Here is a 22,854-nt window from a genome sequence, read left to right as displayed (position 1 = left end):
ACTTCCCCAGCCTAGACTGTAAAGTTCAGGGTTTGGCACTAGCCTTTCCTTCCAGGATGCTGCCCAAATCCAGCTTCCAGACAGCTAATCAAAGGCACTTGGTGGAGCACAGTGGGGGAAGGAGCTGGTTTTGGCCAGCTCAGAACATAGCAAGCCGAGTGGGTCTCTGCGTTTCAAGTCTCCAGGAGAACTTTTACCGCCACCCTTGGATTTAATCATGCATACAAAGGGCTTTCTCAGCTTGGTGCGGCTGCTATTCACCTCTTCAGTCTTCATTTTCTTGCCTGCTATTCCACAAAGTTCATCCTTGTCCCCGCGGTAAGCTCTATCAGTCTGCTTTGACAATAAGCTTTGAGGTCTGGACAACAGGGTGCAGGGAGAAAGTGCTGCTAAATTGAGTGCGTCTATGGCTTTTTATTTCCTCAAACGGCTGCTTGTCTCTGTAACTTTAAGCAGAAATCCTGTTTTGATGTGAGAACAAACCTCTTGATGTACCGTTTGTCAGTGAAGCGGAGATATATTATATATATATATACGCCATACATCAATACTCCGGATGAGTGGGGCTAGGCTAAACTGGCCTTGAATTTTGAATGTAGTGCCCCCTTGAGTGCAAAAGGGGAATTTCCAAAGTGTATCTGGGTCTTTAAATAGTCTCTATTTAATTTAATCTACTCATTTATAAACTTGCCGGTCAGGGCTGCCAGTTTCATGCTATTCCGTTTAAACTCATGTCTTCTAAAAGCCCTGACTCAGAAATACCAATAATAAAGAAATGCATACATCTTCAAAAATTCTGGTTATGAGACTAGCAATGTATCCAGGAGTGCTGAAAAGACCCTGGCCTGGCATTTGTACGGCCTTGAAAGTTTATACTTAAAATCTGGAATAGGATTTGAAAGGACTTTGACACCTTAGTGGTTCCTTTATCTAGATGAATCTCTTAAAATCTATCCCATTGTCAACAATCTGAAACTTTTCTTTTGGGGAATGGAGAACTGGTGAGCTATAATTACCAAAGCCTGATGCTTTGCAATATAATAAATTCCTATAGAAAGGTTTCAAAGATGAATTTGCTCACAAGGGAATAAATGATTTGTCAGAAATAGAGGTGACATGTTTGATTACTTGGACAACTTTCTCAAACATTTTTGCTAACAATGGTTCTATGTTAGATGACCTCTTTATAGTCTCTATGGATGAGCCAAGGTGGCGCGGTGGTTAAATGCAGCACTGCAGGCTGACTGCTAGATCAGCAGTTCAGCGGTTCAAATCTCACCGGCTCAGGGTTGACTCAGCCTTCCATCCTTCCGAGGTGGGTAAAATGAGGACCCGGATTGTTGTTGGGGGCAATATGCTGACTCTGTAAACCGCTTAGAGAGGGCTGAAAGCCCTATGAAGCGGTATATAAGTCCACTGTTATTATTATGAGTCAGTCGCAGGATTGTGCAGTGCTTCAGTTTCAGTTCCCAAAAGATGCTTCAGAACACATGAAGTTACAAGCAGAACGGTTGCCTACAACAGTTTAAAGCAGCTGTGTCAGGTCTCATGATTCTTATAAGACCAGGCTGCTTTAAACAGTTGCAGGAAGTCTTACTCTGAAATGTATATGCTTCTGAAGCACCTTTTTGGAATCAAATCAAAAACACTGTGCAGTGATAGTAAGCATCATCCTTTTTATTCTTGAATCTTTTCAGCATCCTATGAAATAGTTTATTTGCAGGTCAGCAGAAGCATGGATCCATTTTAGTAAATGTGTGACTGACAGAATGGTTTATCCGGGGCTAATTCAGATTGTGTGGTCTTTGCAGAAGAAAATAATGCTATGAACCAAGTTTTGGGTTTGGTTTGGTTTCTTTCATAGCTGTAATATCCCTGTGATTAGAGAACAAACAAAAGTATATGATACCATCAAGAGAGTAAAAGAATTGAAATGGTCACACAGCAAGAAGAACTGATGGCAGGTGGATCAAGGCAGTCACAGAATGGATCCCACTTGATGAAAAGCGTCCATGAAATAGATCTAAAACAAGATGGATCGACGACATCAGCAAATATGTAGGTCCAATTGGCAGAAGAAAGCTCGGGACCATATAGGTTGGAAACATGTGGAAGAAGCCTTCACCCTACAGTGGATAGACAATGGCTAAAATGAGATGATGAGGATGAATGCCCAGGTCTTTGCAACTTGCTATTTTTTTTCATCCTCTTCAGGAGTGGTTTACAAAGCACCTCCTCTTGCAGACTTTCCCAGTCTGAGTCAGAGCAGCGATGCCAAATCCCAGGTGGAAAACTGTGCAGCGGCAGAGGCCAGTGTGACTGCGGGGTCTGCATCTGTCAAGTGACTGAGCCAGGCAAATATTATGGGCCATTGTGTGAATGTCACGAATGGGTATGTGAAACCTATGGTGGAGAAATCTGTGCAGGTAAGCAAGATGCAGCAATTCCAAAGGGTTCCACAGTATGTTTAAGGACCGGTCCTGGCAGTTTTTACATCCATCTGAACCAGTGTTGGGCTTTACCAAATTGTGGGCATTTTTCACTGGATTGTTTTAAATTTCTCAGTATAGATAACTGAATCCACCAACAGAATTAGAATTAAAATGGCACACTCATTGAAGGACAATAGCAAAACAACAACCACAACAACCCAATAGTGTTATAGAGCTAAAATTCCTCATCCCCTCCATCTTTAAATATTTCGGCCCTTTGTAAAATTAAACAGAAATTTTAACTGAACTGCTATTTCTTTAACTGAAATCACTTTTGATTTTGGAGTTGGATTGATGGACCAGTATTAACTTGATACCTTTTGTTAGGTAAGCTCCCCATTGGGAGAGCGAGTATGTTCAGAGAAGCGTTGTGAGAGTTATGTTGGAGAACACAAAAAACAGCATACAGAGACACTGTAGTTTAAATAGGCTTTTACTTTCGTGGAAATAGGGGTATCAGAGTCCATCAAACAGTCCAAGTCATACACGGTTAAGTCAGTCAGTCATCAATGTCTTTCAGTTAAGGGATAATCCAAATAACATAGTCCAGTATCATATAATCAGTTCAGTACTCAAAGTTTGCTAGCAGTTGCAAAACTTACAATAGCTCACGGCACTTCCAGCTTCCAAAACACTCAGATCAGATCAGCCCAGCATCTAACAAAACAGAGAGCTAACAATCATTCTGGCTCCCTCTTATGGCCGATTAAGGAAAACAGTAACCAATCACATTTTACAGTATGATTTAAAGAAACAGGTATAGCATTGTTACATGATTTATATTGCCAACCCAACTGTTAGAATTATATTCCTAACACCTTTTTACATTCCAGCTTAACTAGGAAGGTTGTTGGGCTTCTAAATCTTTTTTTCCCCTGACAAACCACTATTTAGATCTATTTGACGCATAGCAATGTAATGTGATGCTGTACAACAATAGCATGTCCTTAATGACCATTAGAAATAAAGAATTTACTATAGTATATTATATTAGGAATATGAGTGATCTGGATTTGAAAGGGAAAATATGATTTGAAATATATAATGGGCGTGCACCTAGTGATGGTTATTATCTCCTTAATCCAAGCATGTCCCTTCCTGACCCTGCATTAACCATGCGTTGATTAAATGTTAGTTTTAGTTTTACATTGTATTGTATTTGTATTTATTAGTTTGTCAAACATGTACAAGATAGCAGGTATAAATGTAAACATGGACATGAACAAAAGAAATGAATACAAATAAATGGGGACAGTAGGACAGGGATGGTAGGCACCAGTGGTGGGATTCAGCCGGTTTGCACCTATTCAAGAGAATTGGTTGGTAACTTTCCAGGCAGTTCAGAGAACTGGTTGTTGAAAGAAATCTCATTTTGTTTTTCCCCACTTTACAGGGCTAATCCTGTAAGGAAGGCAGGAAGGAAACATTCTGTGTTGTTTCTAGCCTCATCTTTGGTGACCTGCTTACAGAAACTGTCTCTCCGGTTAACCCTGATTACATTGTAAGAGCTAAGGCGAAGCACCCATCAATGGGAGTGATGTTGAGTTGGCCACACCCACCCAGTCATGTGACCACTGAGCCCCGCCTACCCAGCTGGCCATTAGGGCAGAGAACCAGTTGCTAAATTATTTGAATCCCACCACTGGTAGGCACACTGGTGCGCTTATGCATGCCCTCTTACAGACCTCTTAAGAATGGGGTGAGGTCCACGGTAGACAGTCTAAGGTTGAAGCTGTGAGGGTTTGAGGATGTAACAATGGAATCGGGTAGAGCATTTCAGGAGTTGACTACTCTGTTACTGAAGTTGAATTTTCTGCAATTGAGTTTGGAATGGTTTACCTTGAGTTTGTATCGATTGTTTGCCCGTGTATTATTGAGGCTGAAGCTGAAGAAGTTGTTGATGGGTAAGATGTCACAGCAGACCATTTTATGTACAGGGCTTAGATCATAGTGCAGGTAGTGCAGTTCCAGATTGTCTAAGCTCAATTGTATTGACCTTAGAAGACTTGGAGGGGCTCATAATATAAGTCAGGATCTAGATGCACTTTTGGTTCTCAATTGCCATTTATGGTTCCAAACTTTTAGTGACAATTTGATACATAAACTGGCAGGGTCTAGGAGAAGAGCCTTTTCTGCCATGGCTCCTGCCCCTGGAACATCATGCTGCTCAAGATCAAATCTTTAATTTTATATTATTGTTTTTTGATGTTGTAAATCACCCAGTAACTTGACGGTGAGATGGATGACATGTTAAATTTAATAAATGAGTAAACATTAGCAACTCACACCAGGAAAATAACTCTTTGTTGATACTTTCTGTCCTATTAAAAAGCAAATTAATTTCTTGTGTGTCGGTAGTCTTCCTCATACACTCAACTTCTTTCATACTAGTATCTCAGATCATATAGAGGTGGCTTCTAGGGACAATACCAAGAGTGACACAGAAAAACCAAGAGTCCAAGTGGCTAGACAGATTTCATGCTAGGAAATTCAAGAGCATCTTTAGTTTGAGAATCATTAGTATTAGGGCTCTGATATTTGGGTTTGTTTTTTGGGGGAGGGGGATAGAAATGCCTTTGAGTCACTGTTGAATGTTTTTTTTCCCAACAAGATTTCTGAAATCTTATTCTCCAAGGCACCTGAGGGTAGAACAAGAAGCAATGGGTGGAAACTAATCAAGGAGAGAAGCAACTTAGAACTGAGGAGAAATTTCCTGACAGTTAGAACAATTAATCAGTGGAACAGCTTGCCTCCAGAAATTGTGAATGCCCCAACACTGGAAGTCTTTAAGAAGATGTTGGATAGCCATTTGTTTGAAACGGTATAGGGTTTCCTGCCTAGGCAAGGGGTTGGACCAGAAGACCTCCAAGTTCCTTTCCAACTCTGCTATTGTATATTGTATAAATGATTAGGGCTGAGAAAGAGTGACGACCAAAATCACCTAGCTGGCTTTGTGCCTGAAGCCAGGATTACAACACAGTCTCCCAGATTTTAGCCTAGTGCAGAGGTCAGCAACCTGCAACTCTGGAGCCTCAATGTGGCTCTTTTATCCCTCTGGTGAGGCTCCCTGTCATTGGTCGGCTCCACAATTGATAGGGCTTTTGGTTAGGACAAGTAGAGGAAAAAGGACACCGTGCTAGGAGGAGACTCTATGGTGGGGGACCGGACTTCCAATCAGCTTCAGAATTGAACAGGGGGCTTCCGGTTTCTGACCTTTGTGGCTCTTCAAGTGTTTAAGGTTGCCGACCTTTGGCCTAGTGCCTTAACAACCCTCTGACACTGCAATTGGAACACTCAATTTCTTTCCTATAGTTTAAGACAGAACTGAAGCACATTTATTTTTTGAAGTTTAATACTGTTAATAATTTTAGATTTTGTATTTTATATCTGTTAGACAACTGTTTTTATTTATATATTTTTCTATAAGTATTTTGTATGTTACCCAGAGCTCCTAAGGGTGCCATATACTTTATTTCAATAACTAGATCAGGTGAATTATGTTCTGATAACTGGTCCAATAAACCAGGTTTCCAGGTTTCTGATAAATTTAGTAAGGAAGTTGCTTTTAAATACTCTCCCCACCATATTATGTAGTCTGGTTTACACCTACTATACATAATGCAGGATCTCCAAATTGATTTTCCTTTTTCAGATACAGTAGGCAAGGCAATTTAACAATCCTTTTTAAAACTAGTGATTCATTCCTGCTTATTCAGTTAAAGATAATGCAAATGCTTACTTCTGTCTACATAGTGAATTGATGATAGAAGAATGTGTATGAATTTTCTGATTAGATTCACAAAATCAATCAATCAGTGTCTGGATCTAGTCACCCTCCATTCTTTTTGCACTGTGGAATTGTGCTGTTTATATATTCTGTGTATCCTTTGCTCTTTGTTTTGACTTTTATTGCAGTTAGAATGATGGCAGATATTACATTAGGCATATAAAATCATTTCCTACCCAGAATTCCCCCTAGACCAGTGGTGGGTTTTGGATCCCGCTGCAACCGATATGGTTGCAACGGGGCCCAGTGTCCTCCACCTGAATGTGTGCAGCATGCACGCACATGCATGCAGCACACGCATGCATCCTACCCTCCAGCAATGCCTCCGCGATGCTCCAGCTGCTCGGCGGAACATCATGCAGGCACTGTATGCACCGGGTGTGGAAGAGCCGAAGAGTTTAAAGGCAGGTAAGAACGATGGGCAGGTGGGTGGGCCCTCCGGAGCACTGTACCGGAACGGTACCCGGTTCTCCGGGCAGACACCGGTACTCCCATATCAGGGCGTACCGCCTGCAACCTACCACTACCTTAGATGTACCATAATGTCAGACCTACTCAGATTAGTGTGATTTCATGTCTTTCAGAATCTATTGTGCATTACAAAGTAAGATTCTGGCACATGTCTACTGGATTACAGAGACTGAATACTGTAAGACACACTCATTTCTTTGCATATACATGCATGGATTGTTGCAGAAGGAAGGCTGAACTACTGAGCAGTTTTGATCTGATGAGACTAGAAACCATTGTACAATATATCTGTATTTTCAATTGTTCTAATAGGTAACTTTCTGTTGTCAAGAGTTTTGTAAATCTCAATATAGAGAAATAGAGGAAAACATAATTTCCTTGTTCGTCAAAGTACAGGATGTATTTTTCCCCCCAGATCACATCCTCTCTTAACATTTGTCCCCTTTTCATGAAACGTGTCAGTTTTTTAGGCCAGAGCTCACAATTAGGTCAGTAAGAATGTTACAGAGAATGCCAATAATAACAAATGCAGGCCAGCAATGTGCTTGGAAGATATTATCGGAAAAAATTAATACTAACTCATTTTAGCATCAACTTTACTAAAAGGAAAATATCCAATGTCCAAGTAAATTTTTTTTACTGCATTGCTTATTTTGACAATGTTATATCATACAGAAAATGTTTATATTTATCTCTGTTTAAGCCTTTGTGTCAATCACAATTGATTTGGGGGCTTGTAAGGGCCATGGAGAGCTCACAACTTCACATGGCCTATCCAAATTGTCCATGGATTGGAGTTTGTGAGGGCAAACAAAACCACATTACCCTCTTCAAGAGGATATAATGTGCAACTTGGGTGGGTTCCTGCCAGTTCTAATCTCTTCTATAGAAGAGGTTCCACAAATATATAGTGCTGTTTAGAACCGGTTCCAGCTCCCTCCCCCTGCCTGTCTGCACATCATCAAGTTGAAGAGCGAGAGGAGGAATTCTGGGAGTTGAAGTCCACAAGTCTTCAAGCTGTCATGTTTGAACACCCCTCAGGGTTTTTTCTAAAGGGTTAGGGGTGCAAGAGTCTTGTAACTTGACAGCTTTAAGACTTGCACACTTCAATGCCAGAGTTCCTGAGTCAACATGACTGGGAGTTGAAGTCCACAAGTCCTAAAGCTGTCATGTTTGAACACCCCTGGGTTTTTTTTCTAAAGGGTTAGGGGTGCAAGGGTCTTGTAAATTGACAGCTTTAAGACTTGCTTGCTTCAAATGCCAGTTTCTGAGCCAACATTTTGGTTGCTAAGCAAGAGCATTGTTAAGTGAGTTTCACCACATTTTACAAGTTGGCCATGCCCACCCAGTCACATGACTGCCAAGCCACTCCCACTCAGTCACACAGCCAGCAAGCCACCCCCACAAAGCAGGCCACACCTACAGAAGAGGTTCTAAAAAAATTTGAAACCCACCACTGGTGCAACTGGACTAGCTATCTCTGCTATTTTTTCATTATTGTTATGCAGTGGTGGCTTCAGAGTGGGAAATGTGTGCTGTTTTCACTATAAACTTAAACTGAAAATTGGCATTATCAATATTTATTCTGAAACTTAACTCTGAAACACTCTGTCAAACTCGCCACGTCACGTTGCCATCATGCGACTTTTGCTATGTTTTTCCCAATCGCGGAGCTGGGGTGGGCATGGGCTGTGTGTGATGCATCCAGCACATGGGCTGCCAGTTTGACACCCCTGTCTAGCACTAATCCTCCCTGAATCCCATGGCATTTAAGTACTGGGCCAGGAGGAGAATCAGGATCATATTGTTTAACTGTCAGATACTTTGAGTTCATAACATTCACAAATTTCTTTCTTCTATACAATAATGTTCTGACCCCCTCCTCCGCCCAGTAATGAATGCCAAGACAAGCTTAGCTGGAATGCCACAACCCTTTATAAGCAGGAAACATAAATCTTGGTGGCTGAAAGCCCAAACACCAATGAACAGATAAAGAACCTTGGCAGCAAGCCAGACTCCGACAGATACAGATAACAGCTTCTCCAGCATTGATAATTAAGTTAAATCCTGCAACCAGACTCCTCCCAAAGTTCCTCCTTATATAGTATGTTGAGAGGAGCCTAATTGCCCTTGTCACCTCAAGGCTGGATTATTGCAATGTGCTCTACATGGGGCTACCCCTGAAAAGCGTTCGAAGACTACAGCTAGTCCAGAATGCATCCGCATGAGCGATATTGGGTGTACCGAGATACACCCATATTACACCTATCCTCCGCGAGCTGCACTGGCTGCCAATTGGTCTCCGGATGCAATTCAAGGTGTTGGTCATTACCTTTAAAGCCCTACATGGCTCAGGACCAGCGTATTTGCAAGACCGCCTAGTGCCACATACCCCCCAATGGCCGATAAGATCCCACAGGGTGGGCCTCCTTAGGACGCCGTCAGCCAGACAGTGTCGGCTGGTGGGGCCTCAGAGGAGGGCCTTCTCTGTGGCCGCTCTGACCCTGTGGAATCAGCTACCCCCAGAGGTCCGGACCTTGCCCACCCTCATGGCCTTTAGAAAAGCTGTTAAAACCTGGCTGTTCCAGCAGGCCTGGGGCTGTTGACCTTATTATGTAGGGTCCAGCCCCAATTTGAATGTATGCGTGTTGGAGAATTTTAATCTTTATTTTAATTTTATTTTGTCTTTTTTTCTTTTCTTGTTCTGTGTAAGCCGCCCGGAGTCCTCCGGGATTGGGCAGCCTATAAATCTAACAAATTAAATTAAATTAAATTAATTACAACCACCTGGGTCCAATTATCTTCTGTATCTGCGTAGTTGTTCTCTACATCGATCTGCCTGCCGTTGCCGGGCATCCAGGACCAACTCCCTTGTCTCCTCCCCACTGCTCCAAGGCCAGACATCAGGAGCACACTCCCTTTGGCTTTCACTGCTGCTCCATGCCTCAGGCGCCTCCTGGTGGCCAACCAGCCTCTCTGATCCCTGCTCGGAGTCGGAACCCTGTCCAAGGTCCTTCACATCTTCCAGAGCCAACTATAGGGCCTCTCGCTGTTGAAGTCTGTTTGCAGCTCCAACGGCTCCTGCAGGGCCACAACACAATACTGTTACTTAGATTTTTTTTATAAAGCAGGAGGTGCTTTATACATCAGGTGCTTAAAAGGATTGTATTAAAATAGATTTAGATCATGAAGGTGAATGAAGAATTCCACATCCGAAATCCTGGCACATTTAAGGGCTTAAACATTATGAAAATTCTCACTTAAGAGCACAAACAAATCTCTCTTTGAGACTGCAGTTAATAAAGTTTTTAATATTTTGTGCTGGGTGAGGGTTTGCATTTATTTCCTGCATGTATGAATGCATATGAATGAACACATCAAATCTAAACAATTAACACTGTGGGTCACAATATACTTCAAGTTAACAGGCCATTGGTATAAAAGAGATTTCCTATTTCACCATGGACGATCAAAAACTATCAATGGATATTGTGGAGAAATACAACTGAGAACAACTCATGGTTGCTTGATGGATTCATCATTATCAGAGAAAGATAGTAAAGTTTGATTCAGAGTGCTATATGTTAGTCCTGGCATCTATCATATTTTGGAATTTGCTACATGTGGAAATGTTTTGGATAGGATATGAATGTTCTCTGAGGATAAACAGCAATATTATTTTCCATCCTTATTCAAGTACAGAAATATAATTTGTTCTTATTATGCTATTAAGTTGGATTATGACCTTTTTTATTTTGAAAGTAATGCCCCCAACCCCTTACACTCTTCTGGACAAATGGCTATTCAATCTCTTCTTAAGGTTGCCTAAGATTGCCTAATGTTTCCTAACATTCCTCATACCCCTTTCACTATACATGAAATCTCCGAGCTAGACTCCCTTGGGAACTTCTCATATAACATATAAGGACAATACCATTCATACCAGCCTTGTTATTGAAATAGATTAGAATTTGGCCACTGAAGTAATGCAATTTATTTTGGCCTGATTTTCTCCTGTCTCAAGGACCAGAAGAGAGTACTTTATCTGCCTGACTGTGCTTTATACACTGGGACATGCACCCTAGATGGTAGGAAAGAGGCTCAGAAAATGCTGAACACTTTGTTGTGATCTAGTGGTCATTTGGATATATGCAGGTCAAATATCATAGCTCCACTGTCTATTGATTACAAAGGACACACATCTTAGTGGAAAAGTGAAAGGTTAATAGAGCTAAAGTTAATAAACTGGAGTGGAAAAGATGGATTGATTATACTCAAATAAATATGGGACTAAAAAATTCCAGATATCTTATGATTAGAGACCAGGAATGATATAAATTGTCTAGAGCTAGTCTAGCAAGGAGCAGCTAAAGCTCAATTGAGAGATGTTCTTAACTATCTTCTTTTTTCTAAGTGTATTTTAGATTGTTTTTGTTAAAGATTTATACCCTGTATTGGTTCTGGGAAGTCGGGGGGGGGGGAGGGCGGGGGGAGGGAAGTAAATATTTGTAAAGCTTGCTTTTCAAAATTCTCCTTAAAAAAAATAGAACTAAAGTTAATAAAAGGCTGTTTCCTTCATATGGGGTTTGTAAATCAGAATTAATCGCAACAAGCATTAAATACTTGCTTTCACTTGTTTAAGGTCTCTGCTGTTGTTCGCATGCCTAAGAATACTTTTAAAATATTTCTAGACCTGAACATTAATAATTATTTTCAATTAAATTAATATGGTATTGCAATGAGATAAACATGTTAGATTTTTTTAAAAATAAGAGAGGAAGGGATGGCAAAATAATAACTTTAAAAGGTAAGATAGCAATAGCAATAGCAGATTTTTATATACCGCTTCATAGGGCTTTCAGCCCTCTCTAAGCGGTTTACAGAGTCAGCATATTGCCTCCAACAACAATCTGGGTCCTCATTTTACCCACCTCGGAAGGATGGAAGGCTGAGTCAACCCTGAGCCGGTGAGATTTGAACCGCTGAACTGCTGATCTAGCAGTCAGCTGAAGTGGCCTGCAGTACTGCACTCTACCCACTGCGCCACCTCGGCTCATGAGGAAGATTTCCTTTTTCAGACCTTTATTTCCCAAGAAATATTAATTTTATCCTTTTCTTAAAAAAGACTTTTTGTTTTATTAAAAATAATCAAGGCGTCACCTTTCTACCCACCTTTTCAGGTGTAAAGCCAATATACCTTTAGAATTTAGTTTAAATTTACTTGTGAATAGATTTCTTTCAGTAAGTGATCTTGGTAAACAATACTGCATCTGATACCCATCTAGATCTAAAATATTGAGGTATCTAAGAACGTCAACTGGGATGTATGTGGCATGTTCATTTCTCAGTTTAGGTCTGATTTTCAAGTCTTCCCAACATGGCATAGACAAGACAGTGTGGATTTCAAAATCTCTGTTAGATATTTTCCATTAGCATGAAAGATACTTTGCGGCACAAGCTAGACTCATAAAAAGAGTGAAGTTGTATCCAATCCACAATTCCTATTGGCTGGGTACCAGCTAAAAATGATGTAGAGTTCTAAGCCAGCAACATGATGACTTCCTCATGATTGATTAAAGATATTGTTTGTTAACAAGCCATTTTAGAGCAAAGAAGATGAGATAAAAAGTGAAAGGGAAGATCAGATATAAGAAGAAAAGGAGGACAATGTAAAATAAAAATGAGGTAGATTGATTGATTGATTGATTGATTGATTGATTTAAAGCTTTTATATGCCGTCCAATCCCAAAGGACTCCGGGCGGCTTACAAACAGAAATATAAAAAACATAAAAACAATACAATTTAAAACAACAGTCATCCCTCATAAATTCATTCTAGTCGGGGCCGGACCTCAACAGTGAGGTCAACAGCCCCAGGCCTGCTGGAACAGCCAAATTTTTACAGCTTTCCTGAAGGCCATCAGAGTGGGTATGGTTCGGATTTCTGGGGGGAGCTGTTCCAAAGAGTCGGAGCAGCCACCAAGAAGGCTCTCCTCTGAGGGCCCGCCAGCTGACATTGCTTGGCCGATGGCACCCGAAGGAGGCCCAATCTATGGGATCTTACTGGTCGCTGGGACGTATGTGTCAGCAGGCGGTCTCAAAGGTATCCTGGCCCTAAGCCATGTAGGGCTTTAAAGGTGATCACCTGTTTGTAGAAAAATATTAAAGACAATGAATGTAAAAGGTTATCTATTAGCCACATTTTTGTCTCTTGATTATTATAACAGGTCACAATGAGGTAGATGATGTCCTGAAATAGATTTCTTCTGAACATAGATCAAAATAGACAAATGAATAATTCACAGAAGTCAAAGCATGTTAACAAGAAGATGCCCTTATGCAAGATGAACTGTTTGCCAGTATTGCCATATTATATGAGAGAACAGGAGGAAATCCATCATTGGCAATATATTTGTCTGCAGTCTTTGCCAAGGAGCTCAACAAATTAAAGGGTTCTTCAGCTTGCCAATTTCACAATTGCTATTTGCAGTAGAAAATTAGGTGACTAAATTCTAATTTGAGAAAAGCCATGCATTGTTGTCAGTGATTAAAAGAAAACTGTGGTTATAAAATGCCTATCATGTCAGATCACTCTGATATTGCATGAGAACCATGTCTTATGTGGCATTTGAAAATGTGGAAAATTATAGCTGAACATTATATGATGCTATATTTTAGGAACAGCTATATTGGCTCAATATTAGGCTTATAAGAAGTGTCCGTATAGCTGATTAAGGAGATGACTTTGAGAGTAATAGACAAGAGCTATTACACTTGCATAAGGCATGTGGTGGCTCAATGGCTAAGATGCTAAGCTTGTCAATCAGAAAGGTCGGCAGTTCGACAGTTCAAATCCTTAGCACCGCATAACGGAGTGAGCTCCTGTTATTTGTCCCAGCTTCTGCCAACCTAGCAGTTCGAAAGCATGTAAAAATGCAAGTAGAAAAATAGGAACCACCTTTGGTAGGAGGATAACAGCGTTCTGTGCACCTTCAGTGTTTAGTCATGCCAGCCACATGATGACAGAGACTTCTTTGGACAATGCTGGCTCTTCAGCTTTGAAACAGAGATGAGCACTGCCCCCTAGAGTTGGGAACAACTAGCACATATGTGCGAGGGGAACCTTTACCTTTTATTATACACGTAAAAAGGGCTGAAATTTTCCTTACGTCTGGGAAAACAAGAGAATATTCAGAAGAAAGTTGGTCAGGCCCCTCCCTGAATCATTGAGGTATAAGAGGGAGGGAAAATCAGGCGTGTGAGATTCTATTATTATAGTCTATTTCAATAAAGTACAGAAAATTATAGAATCATAGGGCTGGAAGGCACCTCGAAGGTCTTCTAGTCCAACTTTCTCAAGGCAGAAGCTTTATATCATCCAGTCAAGTGGTTGTCCAGTCTATTTTTGAAAATCTCCAGTGATGGAGCACCCACAATTCCAGGAGGAAAGCTATTCCATTGATTAATTGCTCTCACTATCAAAAAAAAAACAAAAAACCAGTTCAATTCTTCAGTGGATGGTGTTTCTTAATATGATGCACCCTAAAAGGCTGACAGCCCAAGACTTTAAATGTTCCCAGAAGATTATATGAACAATTATCTTCTATAATTTGAGCATTGGAATATATGCAATATTTATCAGAAGGAAAAAAAGTTGATGGTCTGGGCAAGGTCTTCTCCATCATTGACTATCCCGAGAATCAGTGTGGTATCATAATCAGAATATTGCAGCCCCACTTTATCACAGAACTCACTGAATTACTTGGGATGAGTTTAAAGAAGTTGCAGTGTATGCAGCTGCATTGGTCTCAGAATAATGAGATATCTAAATATTGCAATGGGAAGAGTTTCTATGGGTGAATTTCTAAGCTGGCTTTGATCAACCAGCTAATGCTCCTCTATGTTAGCCAATGAGAAAATTGGATGATGATATTTTTCCAGATGAATGAATGAATACTTTTTGGAGCCTCAATAGCCCAAAACAACAATAACTCAAAATAACTCTCAAAATAAAATACCTACTGAAGGAAGAACATAGATTTTGCAGCAGTAGTTTCAGGCTTGTTCTTCTTATTGAAGAAGTCTCAATAAACTTTCTAGCTTTGGCATGAGCATATAAACCATTCTGCATTTGAATCTCTCTGGCAGCTTCCTTCCCTCTGAGGAAGGCTTTCCAATATGAGGAAGAGCTCTCTTCCCTCTCCCTCGGCTACCAGATATCTGAATGGGCAGAGGAGCACACATTGTTTATATACCTTGTGTAATCTTAAATGTGCAAACATATCCCTAGCCAAAGGTGAAATGCTACCGGTTTGGATCAGTTTGCCTGAACTAGTAGTAAAAAAGTGCTACTGGTTTGGGCGAACCAGTATTTCCGATGATCAGCTGTGATACGCAATTTATATTAGCTCGAAAGCAGGATTTTCTGCTTTCTAGCTAATCTATCACGTGGCATAGCGGATTTCCCCCTCTCTACCCTGTTTCTCCAAAAATAAGACCTCCCCAGATAATAAGCCCAATCAGGCTTTTGAGCACATTCACTAAAATAAGCCCTCCCCTGAAAATAAGCCCTCCCCAAAATATTGTAACACATCAGCGGCCATAAGGTGACCACACTCACCACCTCCTGCACTTCAAAAATAATAAGACCTCCTTGAAAAATAAGGCAAAGTGCTTATTTCGGGGGTCAAAAGAAAATAAGACCCTGTCTTATTTTCGGGGAAACACATTACTTACCTTTTAGGCACGCTTGGTAGCAGGCTCTGCCCACCCGCCCAGACATCATCACATCCATTTTTGACACTCTGTGCATGAATGGAAGGGCATGTGCATGCGTGGTGCACATGCTCACATTTGCGAACCAGTAGCGAAGGTAAATAGATTTCACCCCTGCCCCTAGCTATTGTCAAAACTGATTCAGGAGTTAATCGAGAAACATGGAAAATAAGAACCTAAGGATTCTTCTAAGCAAAGTCGTCATCATGAAATCATTTTGCTGCATGCATAGTATTTGTTGATAGTTCAGACTTCCCCTTGAGTTCATAATTTTCCTGAATTTTGCATTTTTTTAAAAACATCCCTTGAGAATTACTGGAACATTTTAGCTAAGACTGTCAAAGATTAGTACCAAGTACTCCAGCATAGAAATGATCAGGATTTTCATGGGGATTGGCATTTATTTAACATTGGTCCATTCTATGTTCCCTGATCTACCTTTCACCAACAAAGAGGGGTTTTTTTTGTACTGGATTTCCTATATTTTCTCCTGCTCATCCACTCTGCTACATAATTCTTATTTCTGTGAAAAATTGTCATAATCAAACCATATAATATTAATTTCTAGATTCTGCAATGGACAAAAACAATCAGAACATCTCCATATGCTGTGCAAGGAGAGGCATTAAAAACAGGAAATTAAAGTTCATAAACAGTTGAAAAGCTATGCTAGCAGTTCTATACAAATTCAGAATTCAAGCACTTTCTTTTGTGTTGCACTGAGATAGCAAAGTAAAATAGGGAGTTAAAGTCTCTATCAATCTATTTACCAGGCATTACATGAATTATAACTAATATAATTACCCTTGGTGATGTAGAATCCAGAATGTCTTTCACTCTAGGAAAATAGCAAACCACAAGGCATATCTGGTGGGCTAACAAGCATACAGTCACGTGGGCATGCCTTTCAGAGGTGGGATCCAGCAGGTTCTGACCAGTTCTGGAGAACCAGTAGCAGGGATTTTGAGTAGTTCGGAGAACTGGTAAATACCACCTCTGACTGGCCCTGCCTCCATCTATTCTCTGCCTCGTGAGTCCCAGTTGATCAGGAGGACTTGGGGATTTTTCAGTATCCTTCCCCTGCTATGCCCACCAAGCCATGCCCACAGAACCGATAGTAAAAAAAAATAATGAATCCCAACACAGATGCCTTTCCACCCATAGCTGCTTCAGCCTCAAATGCTTGCAGTGCAGTTGAGGTTTCTGGAGACAGAAGCTTAAGTCCCAAAGGTGCTTTTTCAAGATGCAACTTCTTCAGCTCTAAAGCTTCTTGGATGAATAGCAATAGCAATAGCAGTTAGACTTATATACCGCTTCATAGGGCTTTCAGCCCTCTCTAAGCAGTTTACAGAGTCAGCATATTGCCCCCAACAACAATCCGGGTCCTCATTTTACCCACCTCGGAAGGATGGAAGGCTGAGTCAACCCTGAGCCGGTGAGATTTGAACAGCCAAACTGCAGAACTGCAGTCAGCTGAAGTAGCCTGCAGTGCTGCATTTAATCACTGCGCCACCTCGGCTCTATGAGAGATGAGAAGTAAAACTTCTTCAAAGAAAAAACAGAAAGTCCAGTTGCCTCTTGAAAAAGCAACTTTGGGACAACCATGACCCAAAGTTTCCTTGTCAGAAGGTCACAAAACGTGATCACATGATCCCGGGACACAGCAGCCATCATAAATGTGAACCAGTTGCCAAGTAGCTGAATTTTGAACACATGTTTATGGGGATGTTGCAAAAGTCGTACCATATTTTTTGGAGCATAAGATGTACTGGAGTATAAGACACACCAAGGTTTTAAAGAGGCAAATTAAAAAATAAGTTTTTGCACTCTGCAAACCTCCCAAAAACGGCCTGTTTTTCTTAAAAAAAGGGGGGCATGAATAGCCTTTAGGAGGTTTGTAGAGTGCTCCTGGAGGGTAGGGGGGGCAAAATTGAGCAAAAATGGCCAATTTTTCACTCATTTCTGCCCTCCCCAGCCCCCAGGAGCTCTCTGAAAAGCTCTGCACAGCCAATTTGGTGAAGAGGGTAGGGTTTCAGGAGGCAAAAAATGTTTTCAGTGTATAAGATGCACCCAGATTTTCAGCCTCTTTTTTGAGGGAAAAAGGTACGTCTTATACTCAGAAAAATACAATAACTGTGAAAAATGGTCATGAGTCGCTTTTTTTCAGTGCCATGGTAACTTTGAACAGTCACTAAATGAATTGCTGTAAGTCGAAGGACGAGCAATGCAGACAGCATGAAGGGGACACAAGTTCTTGAAACATAGAAGTTTCCTGAAAATTATTTGAAAAGACAGCTTGAATAAATAGAAGTTTCCTGTTTGACAGCTGCACCTTATTATGATGAAGTTCTCTTTATTTGGCAAGATGTCATAGTTGAAACAAGCTAGGCGAGATCACTATAGTGCACTGAATGAAAAATTCAAGAGTAGGAAAGATAAATAGCCTGAGGCAAATATAGAAATTGTATCTTTCCCATTTCATGAGCAAAGGCCAGCTGAACTCGCAGTTGAACTAGAATTGGCAATGGGGCAAAATCATCTAGTGAAGTCTATTTAAGAGAATAAAAAGGCTGCATAGCATATCAATCAAGGTATTATTGTCCTCCCAGCTTCTGCTGCCTGCGGCAACTACTTCTATACTTAATAATAGGGTTAAATCTAGGAAGGAAACTTTTACATAGAAAATGTTAACAATCAACTCTAAGAGTCAGGAAAATCCTTATTCTGAATCCAGGAACTGTGCAGCATCTTAAAAATCCTGCAGAGTTAAATGCAGAGAAGAAACTTAGATTTTTTTTAAAAAAAAACCTTGAAATCAAGATTTTAAGTCTCTAAGACTACTTTTTGAATTAGCTACTTTTATTTTATGAAACATTATTGAGTTTGGAGGAAGGAATCTGATATTCCCATAGCTGGTCATTTGTCAGAACCTCAACAGTGACAATATGTTTTGAAAGATTTTCTGAAATGGGGCCTGGGACCATAATTCCCATAATTATCAGCCAGAAACACTGGAAACACATGTAAAAGTATTCCAATATTTAATCCAAGAGCAACCCACTTTCTCCCACATAAGAAAAAACAGCTTTTAGGTATTGAATGAAAGAGTTGCAATTTTCAGAATGACAGCTGCAAAGGAGAGAATCATCATCTCTTGATGGATTCTAGGAGGTTCTTGTCTATTTCTAACATTATATGAGAAGGAGTGAAATTGGTTCCATGTCTCAACCCCCCCCCCTCCCCAAATAAGCGGAAGCAAGATTTTAAGTCTGATGATGGCTTCCTCCCATATTGTGCTGCTAACCTTTTATGATGCTATTTTTAGATGCTACATGTATAATTCCCAAAGAGCAACCTGCCAATTTCAATAGTACTCTACAAAATCATTTCAAAAATGCTTTTGCATGGTGCAGTCAATTATAAAGACTATTAGTAGTGAGGGAAATAATAAATAACCCATTCATGTATACTGTTCAAAGGATTCACATTAAGTAATAGTGAGCCTGCATTAGATAATGTCACTTTTATAAAATAAAATCATCTTTTTTCTCCTATTTCTTCTGGGTTGACTTAGCCTGGGCTAGAATTCATTACTATACCCTAAATTTGAACTTGTTCTGTGACTTCAGAATATCAGAAAATGCATTCTTCCAGAGGGGACAACCATCAGCCATCTCCTCTAGATGGATGATATCAAGCTTTATCCTAAGAGTAAATGAGACATTACTGAGTTGGAGAATGTGGCTGGATGGAAGGTAGAGACAGGGAAGCTGGTTAAGATTGATGGGGTGAAATAGTAGCAGGCCCACCTAGTAGATATACAGACCAGCTACCTTTGTACCCCACAATAACATGGAATCACAATAAGGAGGGAAAGAATATAGCAACATTCAAATACTACCAAAAGATAAGGCAGGCTTTGAAAAACTAGCTCAACAGGAAAACCAAGGTCCATGTCATTAACATGTATGACCTGCCAGTAATCAGATAACTTGCTTGTATAGTGAACTGGCCAAATGGAGGCTGTCAATAGGAAAGCCCAGAAGTTCCTTACAATGTATAGAGGTTTTTAAGAGCCGAGGTGGCACAGTGGTTAAGGTGCAGTACTGCAGGCCACTTCAGCTGACTGTTATCTGCAGTTCAGCGGTTCTAATCTCACCGGCTCAAGGTTGACTCAGCCTTCCATCCTTCCGAGGTGGGTGAAATGAGGACCCAGACTGTGGTAGGCGATATGCTGACTCTGTAAACCGCTTAGAGAGGGCTGAAAGCCCTATGAAGCGGTATATAAGTCTAACTGCTATTGCTATTGTTTTCACCCCAAGTCTAGCATCCAGTTCCTGTACACCAACTGGAAAGTGAGCTGGTGGGATCTGTTGAATGTCAAAGCCACCCGGACAATGGTACTTTGGTACCCAAAGACAAACCCTTGAGAAAATGCCTTGAGGCAGCAGCAAACATGGGAAGAAGATCAAGTAGAGCAGTAATGGCTAACCTTTTTGGCACCATATGCCCAAACCAAAACATGTGTGCACACATGCATGTGCATGTGCCAAAGTGCCAGAAACCAGAAGACCATCTGGCCAGTGTGCATGTCCATGCTGGAAACCAAAAGAGCAGCTGGCAATGGCGTGCATGCCCACAGAGAGGGATCTGTGTGCCACCTCTGCATGCATGCCATAGGTTCACCAACACAGAAGTAGAGGAAGCACCATGGGAAGACAAGACCCTGCAAGGACTGTACCATTGACAGACAGCTGAGTTGGCTAACATTAAGAAATCTTACCAGTGGCTGGAAAGTGCTGGAGACAACATTGTCTCCAGCACTGTTGGATCCAACATTGATCATAGTAGCACAAGAACAGATCCTCAGCACCATATCCAAAGAAGCAGAGATCTGCCGCACTAGATAAGAAACAGACTATGCCAACAGCTTCAGAGACAGTTCAACAGATAGTGTCAGCATATAAGACACGAGCAGCATATACTCAAGTAGCTGGCATTGTGTACAGGAATTTCTGCATCGTATATTGGCTAAACCTCCCAAGCCCAAATGGGAGATTCCACAGAAGGTCATGGGGAACAACAGAGTTGATATCCTGTTGGATTTCCAGATCCAGAGAGATAGGAAGCTACTGGATAATCAACCAGATACCATGTTCATTAAACAAGGAGCAGAGAAGAACAATGGTGATAGATATACCAGTGCCCCATTAGGAAAGAGTATGGAAAAGGTGAACAAGTACCAGGGCCTGAAGGAGGAACTAGAGAGGAGGTGGAAAGTAAAGACCAAAAGAACTATCAATGATGGTAGGAGCAGTTGGGGCTGTGACTCCTAAGCTGGGAAAATGGCTCCAGCAGATCCCAGGAACAAAATCAGAGCTCTCTGTCCAGAAAAGGCAATGCTTGGGATATCTATGATTCTCAGAAATCCAGGTCATGGCATGGCTGTCCCAAAGGTGCTTTTTCAAGAGGCAACTGGACTTTTTTTTGTTTTCCTTTGAAGACATTTTGCTTCTCATTCAAGAAGCTTCTTCAGCTCTGACTGGCTAGTCAGAATCTTTCTATTGTCCACCATCCACCACATGAAGGAGCTTCTTGGATGAGAAGTGAAATATCTTCAAAGAGAAACAAGAAAGTCTAGTTGCCTCTTGAAAGAGCACCTTTGGGACAAATGCTTGGAAATAGTTAAGATACCACACAGAACCATCAAACTCCAAGACCTTTGGTAGATGACCGGAGATTGAAGACACATACCACCCATTGGGGTGAGAAGGGAATTTATAGTTGTGGGTGCATGTGTTAAATTTATGTATTACATAAAAAGTTAATGATAGAGCACAAGGTCTCAGAAACTCTGCTTTTTACAAGATTAAAAGGATTGTCCCCAAATCAAAAACCTTTGTGGTGTTGAAAGCTTTCAAACTTTCAAATACCACCAAGACTTTTTAAAAATTTCTTCCCAAAACATGCTATCACTGAAGGTTATGTTTCAAAGACAACATTATTTCTTTAAGCTTTTGCTATTACTGACCTCCTCATGTAAACGGCATCTGGCACCTTGTCCCTCATCCAAATACTGGAGCTACACTTTCCAACCCTAAGGATTGGTTCCTGCCAGTTCTAACCTCTTCTATAGAAGAGGTTTCACAAATCTACAGTGCCGTTTAGAACCGGTTCCAACTCCCTCCCCCCGCCCGTCTGCACACCATCAAGATGAAGAGCAAGAGGAGGAATTCTGGGAGTTAAAATCCACAAGTCTTAAAGCTGTCAAGGTTGAACATCCCTGGGGTTTTTTTTTCTAAAGAGTTAGGGATGCAAGGGTCTTGTAAATTGACAGCTTTAAGACTTGCATGCTTCAAATGCCAGAGTTCCTGAGCCAACATTTTGGTTGCTAAGCAAGAGTGTTGTTAAGTGGGTTTCACCACATTTTACAAGTTGGCCACACCCACCCAGTCACATGGCTGGCAAGCCACTCCCACCCGGTCACATGGCCAGCAAGCCACTCCCACAAAGCAGGCCACACCTACAGAAGAGGTTCTAAAAAATTTTGAAATCTAACACTGCCAACTCTGTATATTTTCTTAGGCCACCTAAGAGTGCTGCCAATAGTTTAACTGTCTGCTTTTTTGCTACATGCTTATGCATAGAAAATATTTTCCATATAATATATTTGAATCTTTTAAAATAATCTTTTTGTTTAAAATTACAAAAGTAAATTATACTCTTATTTTCAAATAAACCTGTTCGTTTAATTTTTAGACTTTTGCACATTTTACTAGCATATTTTATTAGCTTTTGAATGTTACAGTAAATGCAGATAAGAAAAATGGAATAGAGTCAAATATATCATTCTCTCACAGGCATGTACACCTATGTCAACTCATTCAACTTAACAGGGACACAGATTCCTATGTCCCTACAATGTATATTCATACAGGGCCCCTTTAACACAATGGGAGGTTGGTAAAACCACCTACTCTATACATAGAGATTTATATATCTTTAAATCTGCACCATTATTAAGATGAATGCATACAGATAAGAACTGAGTTCAACATGTGCCGCCATGCTCCTTCCTCTATACATGCATTGTTGTGAAAACTGCCATGGGATGTAGCATTATGCTTACAGATTTCCTTACATATTGAGGAAAAAGACAATTGATTTGTTTGGTATTTCCTATGTCATATAATAGTTCTTATAAAGTGAAAACACACTTGTGTTTTAATAAGTAGAATCATAAAATGGTTGATGGCACTATTAATCAAGAAGCAAGAGAAGCACTTTCTTTTTCTAGCATATGCAGAGCCAAAGCAGGCTCTAAACAGG

The 22,854-nt window shown here is 40.7% G+C and overlaps 1 protein-coding gene across 2 annotated transcripts in view; it reads left to right on the top strand.

Moving 5' to 3' along the window:
- Positions 1-217: 217 nt before the first annotated feature.
- ITGBL1 (integrin subunit beta like 1) overlaps positions 218-22,854 on the top strand; it is a 186,337-nt gene continuing 163,700 nt past the window's right edge. For both annotated transcript variants that reach the window (XR_015698170.1, XM_087726189.1), the window contains exons 1-2: positions 218-318; positions 2,215-2,426. Coding sequence is in view for 1 of the 2 variants with exons in the window: in XM_087726189.1 (XP_087582315.1) it covers positions 218-318; positions 2,215-2,426 (313 nt within the window). In the remaining variant the exon portion in view is untranslated. The remainder of the gene's footprint in view (positions 319-2,214; positions 2,427-22,854) is intronic.

Source organism: Thamnophis sirtalis, unplaced genomic scaffold (assembly GCF_051295495.1).
Source record: "Thamnophis sirtalis isolate CommonGarterSnake01/CBP01778 unplaced genomic scaffold, rThaSir2_p1.2 scaffold_12, whole genome shotgun sequence".
Lineage (NCBI taxonomy): Eukaryota > Metazoa > Chordata > Lepidosauria > Squamata > Natricidae > Thamnophis > Thamnophis sirtalis.
Note: the sequence above shows the minus strand (reverse complement) of the source record. Positions and strands in the feature narration are given on the sequence as shown.